The 9,671-nt window shown below is 52.9% G+C and overlaps 1 protein-coding gene across 5 annotated transcripts in view; it reads right to left on the bottom strand.

Moving 5' to 3' along the window:
- Positions 1-443: 443 nt before the first annotated feature.
- Positions 444-9,671, bottom strand: part of SLC35E2B (solute carrier family 35 member E2B) — a 31,982-nt gene continuing 22,754 nt past the window's right edge. For 4 of the 5 annotated variants that reach the window (XM_023215121.1, XM_023215120.1, XM_023215123.2 and 1 more), the window contains exons 8-9: positions 6,981-7,126; positions 444-1,715 (exon numbers count right to left, since the gene is read on the bottom strand). In XM_023215121.1, coding sequence (XP_023070889.1) covers positions 1,478-1,715; positions 6,981-7,126 — 384 coding nt within the window. In that variant the 3' untranslated portion in view covers positions 444-1,477. Of the gene's footprint in view, positions 1,716-5,863; positions 6,091-6,980; positions 7,127-9,671 lie in introns of all 5 variants that reach the window. The other variant, XR_002732209.2, reaches the window with a different exon arrangement.

Below are 9,671 nucleotides of genomic sequence, written 5' to 3'. Positions count from 1 at the left end.
AAATGAGACTCGGGATGGAGCAGGCAGGGACAATGAGACTCGGGGCCAAACAGGCAGGGACATGAGACTCAGGATGGAGCAGGCAGGGACATGAGACTCAGGATGGAGCAGGCAGGGACATGAGACTCGGGACCGCTGGAGCCCCATGCTGCCTCTGACAAGCCCTGGAGCTCTGGGTCTCAAAGGCTCGCCGGCAACAGACTGCACCAGGCATAGGAATTCGCTGGCTGCGAGGTGGGGGGTGAAGAGCTCGGGCATGGTCAGAAGCCTCTGCCTAACACACAGCTCCAGCAGCCACTCCTCAGGCCTCCTGTACCTTCGGGGATGCGTGATGCTGAGGAGGATGAGTTGAGCTGGCCCTTGGCCCCACCGTGCACGACTGCTGTCCCTCAGGGAGCGTGGGACGGGGTGGGCGCCTGACACACACCACGCGCCTCAGAACATTCAGTGTGGGTGCTTCCTTTTTCAGCAAGGATGGCGCCCAGGTAAACACCATGTAACCCAAGCCATTGCCATCAACACTGCAATGTCCTGCCCAAGGCTCACGTGGGGAATCCGGACAGGTGCTGGATGATGAGATTAGGAACAGTAGTGGGCTCCAAGGGAGGACAGACAGGCTCACCCCACAGGGACCTCAGAATAGCGTGCCTGATACTGAGTCCAAAAAATAAAAGGAATGTACACATCTCCTCCCAAGTTAAACACGAGAGCTTTGTCCTCAACCTCAGGGCTAGAAACCACCACAGGTAGGAGGGCAGGGTGCCCTGGGGTGGGGGGGCTCACGCAGCCCAGGGTGGGGAAGGTGGACAGGGGCCTTCCTCTTCACAGAAGGGACGGAATGGCCTCCGTGGTCATAGCCCTTGATTTCCATGCCATGCTGTAGCTTGAGGCTCGCGATGACTCTGGGATAATCTGAGGATGCCCACACAGCCCTGGTGGGTCAGGTGAGGAGAAGTTCTGATTGCCCACTGTGGCAGCAGGAGACCCTTCCTTCCAGGGCCCTCTGTCCCTGCCCGTCGGCCCTGCTCTGTGGCCCCATGCCCAGGGCCAATCTGCAGCCAGTCCAGGGCCTCAGGGCCTTCGGTGGCTGGTGTGGGAAGCTGAGTGCTCTCTTGGCTGTAGCAGGGAGCAGCTCTCGTTGGCACTGGACCCAGCTCTGGCTCCCGCTGGACCCTGGGGTGCTGCCCAGAGAGGAAGTGGGCACCCCCAGCATGGGAGCCGCAGAGGCTGTTTTCACATGACACGGGGATGGGCTCAGCTGACACGGGGCTCTGGTCTCCACTCCAGGAAGCTGATACCTGGAATCCCCAGTGTGAGTTTCCACTGGTCTTCATCGGCAAACCAAGAAAACCTCAGGGAATGGCCGACTTAGCTCCCCGTGTCCTGCACCCCAGCAGGGCCGTGGAGGAGGGCGACCTTGTCCGTTTCCAGGAGATGCGGTATCACGAGAACATCAGCAGCTGGCAGCTTCCTGCTCTCAGGGATGCTGCCTGGGGTCCGGTGGAAGCAGCGGCTCCACCGTGTCCTCTGGGGCCCGGCCAGTGGCTACAGCCAGGCTCTGCAGCGCCTCCTGCTGGTGCTGCCTGGCCTTGTTGTAGAGCAGGACCCCAACTGTCACTAGGGCTGTGCCGACCGCCGACAAGCTGGTGATCTTGTTGCCAAAAACGATTACGCTGAGCCAGATGGACAAGGCATGCTTCACGGTGCTGGCGACGCTGCAGAGACAAGGGGAGGGAGCAGGGGCGCTCAGGGTCATGGTCACCTCGGCCCGTGGCCAGCAGCTTGGCTGAGCCTGGGTCTGGAGGCTGGGGTGGGGTGGAGGCACTCAGGGTCACGGTGACATCAAGCCTGCAGCCAGCAGCTCGGCTGACCCCGGGTCTGGAGGCCAGGATGGGGCGGGGGTGCTCGACAGGACCCGGGTGGTGGTGAGCTCAGCCCAGGGATTTGGGAGCTTTGAGTGGGGCTTGCCTGCTCCCTCGTCCCTTTTTTTTTTTTTTTTTTTTGAGACGGAGTCTGGCTTTGTCGCCCGGGCTGGAGTGCAGTGGCCGGATCTCAGCTCACTGCAAGCTCTGCCTCCTGGGTTCCCGCCATTCTCCTGCCTCAGCCTCCCGAGTAGCTGGGACTACAGGCGCCGCCACCTCGCCCGGCTAGTTTTTTGTATTTTTTAGTAGAGACGTGGTTTCACTGGGTTAGCCAGGATGGTCTCGATCTCCTGACCTCGTGATCCGCCCGTCTCAGCCTCCCAAAGTGCTGGGATTACAGGCTTGAGCCACCGCGCCCGGCCTTCCCTTTGTTTAAGGGGTACTTTTCATTATTACAAAAGGCAGAGGAGAAGAAACCTAAGGAATGGCCCCGTCCTGTGATCTAGACGCAGGAATTCATGACATCGCCTCATCAGCTTCAACCCATTGAGGTGGGTCTCACTGTGTAGCCCAGGCTGGTCTTCAAATCCTGGGCTCAAGTGATCTTCCCACCTGGGTCTCCCACACCGCTGGGATCACAGGCGTGAGCCACCACACCCGGATGGAATATTTTAAGTAAATTACAGATATTGAGGCCGGGCGCGGTGGCTCACGCCTGTAATCCCAGCACTTTGGGATGCTGAGGCAGGCGGATCACGAGGTCAGGAGATTGAGACCATCCTGGCTAACACGGTGAAACCCCGTCTCTACTAAAAATACAAAAAATTAGCCGGGCGCGGTGGCGGGTGCCTGTAGTCCCAGCTGCTCAGGAAGCTGAGGCAGGAGAATGGTGTGAACCCCCGGGAGGCGGAGCTTGAGTGAGCCGAGATTGTGCCACTGCCCTCCAGCCTGGGCAACAGAGACTCTGTCTCAAAAAGACAAACAAAAAAAATTTACAGATATCGTGACATTTCACCCCGAGTACTTCAGCCTGCTCTCTAAAGAACAAAAACATCAGGATAGGCGCGGTGGTCACACCTGTAATCCCAGCCTTTTGGGAGGCCGAGGCGGGCGGATCACGAGGTCAGATCAAGACCATCCTGGCTAACACAGTGAAACCCCGTCTCTACTAAAAATAGAAAAAATTAGCTGGATGTGGTGGCGGGCTGGGTAGTAGCCTGTAATCCTAGCTACTCGGGAAGCTGAGGAAGGAGAATAGCTTGAACCCGGGAGGAGGAGGAGGCTGCAGTGAGCTGAGATCACGCCACCCACTGCACTCCAGCCTGGGCAACAGAGCAAGACTCTGTCTCAAAAAAAAAAAAAGAAGGAGAACATCGCCCACACATTCGCAGAGCCTCAGCAGCCCCAGGGGAAACAATCCCTTTGAGGTCGTTTGTTGGGTGGAAAAGGACACCAAATACACAACGCTAGGACTGCGCAAAAAAAGGGTGACGGGAAATACCCTGTGCAAACTTTTCATAATGAGTACTTAATTCACTGCTCTTGCAACATGAAAATAAAACAAGAAAATACTATTGAAAAATAATCGGGCAGGCCGGGCGCGGTGGCTCATGAATGTAATCCCAGCACTTTGGGAGGCCAAGGCAGGCGGATCACGAGGTCAGGAGATCGAGATCATCCTGGCTAACACAGTGAAACTCCGTCTCTACTAAACATACAAAAAAAATTAGCCAGGTGTGGTGGCAGGCGCCTGTGGTCCCAGCTACTTGGGAGGCTGAGGCAGGAGAATTGTTTGAACCCAGGAGGCGGAGCTTGCAGTGAGCCAAGATGGCGCCACCGCACTCCAGCCTGGGCGACAGAGTGAGACTCCATCTCAAAAATAAAGAAAGAAAGAAAGAAAGAAAAATAATTGGGTAATGCACGGTGGCTTACGCCTGTAATCCCAGCACTTTGCAAGGCCGAGGCAGGCGGATCACCTGAGGTCAGAAGCTCAAGACCAGCCTGGCCAAGATGGATGACACTCTGTCTCCACTAAAAATAGAACAATTAGCTAGGTGTGATGGTGGGCGCCTGTAATCCCAGCTACTCGGGAGGCTGAGGCAGGAGAATTTCCTGAACCTGGGAGGTGGGGTTGCAGTGAGCTGAGATCGCGTCACTGCACTCCAGCCTGGGCGACAGAGCGAGACTCTGGTTAAAAAAACACAAATTAGCCCAGTGTGGTGGTGGACACCTGCAGTCCCAGCTACTCAGGAGGCTGAGGCGGGAGGATCACTTGAGTCAGGGAGGCAGAGGTTGTAGTGAGCTGAGATGGCACAACCACACTCCAACCTGGGTCACAGAGCAAGACTCTGTCTCAAAAAAAAAAAAAGTTGGCCAGGCGTGGTGGCTCAAGCCTGTAATCCCAGCACTTTGGGAGGCCGAGACGGGCGGATCACAAGGTCAGGAGATCGAGACCATCCTGGCTAACACGGTGAAACCCCGCCTCTACTAAAAGAAATACAAAAAACTAGCCGGGTGAGGTGGCGGGCGCCTGTAGTCCCAGCTACTCCAGAGGCTGAGGCAGGAGAATGGCGTGAACCTGGGAGGCGGAGCTTGCAGTGAGCTGAAATCCTGCCACTGCACTCCAGCCTGGGCGACAGAGCAAGACTCCATCTCAAAAAAAAAAAAAAAAGCTTTTTTTTTTTTTAAACCACTGCTAACAATCACTAATGTCCACTAAAACACTAGGCTTCAGGAGCATTTGGAAATAATTCCTGACCCCAGAAAGAAACATGCTGGTGAGAGACAGTGACCAAGCCCAGGAGACCACCGTGAACTCCAGAAAAACTCAGAAAGCGCAGCCATTTTTCCTGTCTCGGAGACACCTCCTGCTCAGGATGCAGGAAGCGTGGGGCAGGGCAGCACCATGGATGAGGCGGCTCAGTGTGGGGCTGCGGGGCCTGCTGGTGAGAGGAGGGGCAAGCTCCCGTTTCTCAGCTGTGGAACGCTGCGTGTGCGGCTACCAGCTCCGACGGGTATTTGAGAATTTACCGCACTGACTTGGACCAGATGGAAAGCAGAGAAGAGGGAGAGCTACACTTGACTGTCCCCCACCCCCGCCAGCCCCAACATCTGCTTTTCACTTCATGTTTGGGGACCATTCCGCCTCCTCATGACAGATTAGAAGTTTCAGAAAAAAGGACCGCTGACTTCCATAACAGGATATGAGGCGGCCACAGCTGTCGATGCCAGTCGCGGGGACTATGAGGCGGCTGCCGATGCCAATCGCGGGGACTTCTACCCCTGCGGGTGACATAACCTCGTTCCTTTGTATTTGCCACCAAAAAGTCTCCAGTCTTTTTTTTTTTTTTTTGAGACGGAGTCTGACTCTGTAGCCCAAGCTGGAGTACAGTGGCGCGATCTCGGTTCACTCCGATATCCGCCTCCTTGGCTGAAGTGATTCTAATGCCTTAGCCGCGAAGTAGCTGGGACTACAGGTGCATTTCACCAGGCCTGGCTAATTTTTTGTGTTTTAGTAAAGATGAGGTTTCACCACGATGCCCAGGGTGGTCTTGAACTCCTGAGCTCAGGCGATCCGCCCGCCTCGACCTCCAGTCCTCCCGGCTAGTTTCCAGTCTTCAAATTGCACCTTTGGCTGGGCGTGATGGCTTGTGCCTATAATCCCAGCACTATGGGAGGCCGAGGCGGGCAGATTGCCTGAGGTCAGGAGTTTGAGAACAGCCTGGCTAACTTGGTGAAACTCTGTCTTTCCTAAAAATACAAAAACTAGCTGGGCATAGTGGCATTGGCCTGTAATCCCAGCTCCTCAGGAGGCTGAGGCAGAAGAATCGCTTGAACCCGGAGGCGGAGGTTGCCGTGAGCCGAGATCACACCAAGCTCTCAAGCTCTGGGCGACAGAGCAAGATTCCCTTTTGGGGAAAATAAAATACATAAATAAATAAATAAATTGCAACTTCAATCTGTTCAGTTACGGAAGTGGAAAGAAGCCAAAGGAGCCTCACCCCCGTTTCTAGAGCTGCGCTGCGCGGCACAGGAACCAGTGACCACAGGTGTCTGTTCAAGTTCAAACTGACGACAATCAGCTTGAATTTAGAATCTGGTCCTTGTTACATTCTCCACATTTCAAGTGCTCAGAAGCTGTATGTGGCCAGTGGCTGCTGCACTGGGCAGCCCAGAATCTCGAGACCATTCCACTCCTGCAGACAAGCCTAGTTGAGGCACCGTTATTCTAGATGGAAAAGCACTCAATTTCAAAAACCTTCAAATGCAAAGACTTCTAGTGGAGATTTCCCTAAAAACCTATTTCACACAGTTTATAGTTTATTTTACGGTTTATCATTTCTTTGTTTTTTTTTTTGAGATGGAGTCTCGCTCTCATCACGCAGGCTGGAGCGCAGTGGCGTGCCCTCACCTCACTGTAACCTCCGGCTCCCGGGTTCAAGTGATTCTCCTGCCTCAGCCTCCCGAGTAGCTGGGATTACAGGCGCCCACCACCACGCCCAGCTAATTTTTTGTATTTTTAGTAGAGACAGGGTTTTACCATGTTGATCAGGCTGGTCTGAACTCCTGACCTCAAATGATCCACTTGCCTTGTCCTCCCAAGTGCTGGGATTACAGGCGTGAGCCACTGGGCCCAGCCTATCATTTGCATTTCAAACGGCATGGGTATAAAATGGCCTAGTAGCCGGGCGTGGTGGCTCACGCCTGTAATCCCAGCACTTCGGGAGGCTGAGATGGGTGGATCACCTGAGGTCAGGAGTTGAGACCAGCCTGACCAACATGGAGAAACCCCATCTCTACTAAAAATACAAAATTAGCCGGGCGTGGTGGCACATGCCTATAATCCCAGCTACTACGGAGGCCGAGGCAGGAGAATTGCTTGAACCTGGGAGGCAGAGGTTGCGGTGAGCCGAGATCGTGCCACTGCACTCCAGCCCGGGCAACAAGAGTGAAACACTGTCTCAAAAAAATAAAAAAAGGCCTAGTAATTACAGTGCATAGCCACAGTCATCCCCGTGGAAGAGAATCACATGTGTCTCTTATAAAAATACCTAGATTTTTAGTCTCCTCTTGAAACAACGTGGACACCCTCAGCTCCTGGGAAGTTCCTCCGCTCACCTGAATGTCACAGGGGAGATCTTCCCCATGAGGGCGTAGGCCGTGACGCTCTGAAGGTGGAAAAGGACTCCATCTGTCAGAAGCAGCAACACCACGTCCTGGTTGTAGCTGAAGCTCTTCCCGCTCCTCCCGATCACTGGGACATCCTATGTGGCAAAAACAAAACGATAACTCTATTGGTTTGCATTTTCCATTTACTAACCATCCACCAAAAACGCCCAGCGCCACTCCTGCCCAGACGTGGGGTAAAGCTGCTGACACTGAGGATGGCTATGACAATGCCTCTAGGGCGGAGAGCTGAACTGTGCACTCATCCATATTCTGTTTTTTTTCCATTATTTTTTGCACTAATTAGTTTCCACCATGCAGATGCAAACGGACGACAAGCACATGAAAGCAGCCGAACATCACCATCAGCAGGAAAATGGAGCAGAAACCCCAAGGAGGGGCCGGGCATGACCAGCCTGGCCAACACGGTGAAACCCGTCTCTACTAAAAATCTAAAAATTAGCCAGGCGTGGTGGTGCGCGCCTGTAATCCCAGCTACTCAGGAGGGAGGCAGGACAATCACTTAAACCCGGGAGGCAGAGGCTGCAGTGAGATGAGATCGCACCACTGCACCCCAGCCTGGGCAACAGAGTGAGAGTCCATCTCCAAAAAAAAAAATTAAACACAGAATTATTATATAATCCAGCAGTTCCACTGCTGGGTATACACCCACAAGAACTGATGGCCCCGGCCGGCAACCACAACTTCCTCGCAGGGAGAACGGCCAAGCCAGCCAGCCTTGACAGCTAAAGGGTTAAAATTCAGAAAACTACAGTAAGATAAGAACTCGAAACTGCACCTCACACAGAGACCCCTCTGTGTGGTGGACTCTAGGGAAGTCTACAAATTGCATTTAGAAGGTCCATGAACTCAACTGGGAAAAAACTGCATCTTTATCTTTACTAACCTTTACTTGAAACTCAGCATTTCATTCAATTATGAATGTTGGGAATAAACTATAATACTACAGATAGGCCAGGCGCAGTGGCTCACGCCTGTGATGCCAGCACTTTGGGAGGCCGAGTCAGATGAATCACCTGAGGTGAGGAGTTTGAGACCAGCCTGACCAACATGGTGAAACCCCATCTCTACTAAAAATACAAAAATTAGCCGGGTGTGGTGGTGCATGCCTATAATCCCAGCTACTCAGGAGTCTGAGGCAGGAGAATCACTTGAGCCCAGGAGGCGGAGGTTTGCAGTGAGCTGAGATTGCGCCACTGCACTCCAGCCTGGGTAATGAAGAGTGAAACTCTGTCTCAAAAAAAAAAAAACAAAAAACTACAGATACTTTCATATCCTGTTAGCAGTTGTTGCTGATACCCTGAAATACTGTTTACCCTCATCACTACATCAAACTACCATAGATACTACACTTACTGCTAGATCTGGTTATTTAATGAGTTAATAAAGAGGTACCTATTATTAAAAATGATACTAAAAAACAGAATTGAAAGCAGGGTCTCTAAGGGATATTTGCATCCCCACATTCACTACAGAATTATTTGCAACAGCCAAAGGCAGAAAGAACCCACAATGGATGGATGAATAAACAGAATGTGGTCTTACCCACACAGTGGAGTATTATTCAACCTTAAAAAAGAAAAAAGGGGCCGGACGCGGTGGCTCACGCCTATAATCCCAGTACTTTGGGAGGCTGATGTGGGCAGACCACAAGGTCAGGAGATCGAGACCATCCTGGCTAACACGGTGAAACCCCATCTCTACTAAAAACACAAAAAGTTAGCCAGGCGTGGTGGCGGGTGCCTGTAGTCCCAGCTACTCAGGAGGCTGAGGCAGGAGAATGGTGTGAACCCGGGAGGAGGAGCTTGCAGTGAGCCGAGATCCGGCCACTCCACTCCAGCCTGGGTGGGGCGACACAGCGAGACAGTCTCATTAAAAAAAAAAAAAAAAAAAAAAAAAAAGGCTGAGCGCAGTGGCTCACGCCTGTCATCCCAGGTGGGAGCCACCTTTGAGAAGCCGAGGTTTGAGCCCAGGAGTCTGAGACCAGCCTGGGCAATAGAGTAGGACCCTGTTAATACAAAAAATAAAAAACTGGCTGCACACGGTGACTCACACCTGTAATCCTAGCACTTTGTGAGGCCGAGGTGGGCAGATAACTTGAGGTCAGGAGTTCAAGACCAGCCTGCAGTGAGCACAGATTGTGCCACTGCAACATGGGCAAATGGTGAAACCCCGTCTGTACTAAAAATACAAAAATTAGCCAGAGTGGTGGTGCACACCTGTAGTCCCAACTACTCGGGAGGCTGAGGCAGGAGAACCACTTGAATCCGGGAGGTGGAGGCTGTAGTGAGCCAAGATCGCCCCACTGCACTCCAGCCTGGGTGACAGAGCAAGACTCCATTTCAAAAAATAAAAATAAAAAAATAAATAAATAAATAAGCCAGGTGTGGCACATGCCTGCCATCCCAGCTGTTTGGGAGGCTGAGGCAGGAGAATCGCTTGAGCCTGGGAGGCCGTGGCTGCAGTGAGCTATGAGGCTGCAGTGCTTTGCAGCCTGGGTGACACAGCAAGACCCAGTCTCAAAAAATACGAAGCGAAGAAACTGATTCATGCAACAACACATGTAAACCTCACAACACCAAAACACCATGCTACATGAGATAAACCTCAACACACCAAAAC

Source organism: Piliocolobus tephrosceles, chromosome 1, assembly GCF_002776525.5.
Source record: "Piliocolobus tephrosceles isolate RC106 chromosome 1, ASM277652v3, whole genome shotgun sequence".
In the NCBI taxonomy this organism is placed as follows: domain Eukaryota; kingdom Metazoa; phylum Chordata; class Mammalia; order Primates; family Cercopithecidae; genus Piliocolobus; species Piliocolobus tephrosceles.
Note: the sequence above shows the minus strand (reverse complement) of the source record. Positions and strands in the feature narration are given on the sequence as shown.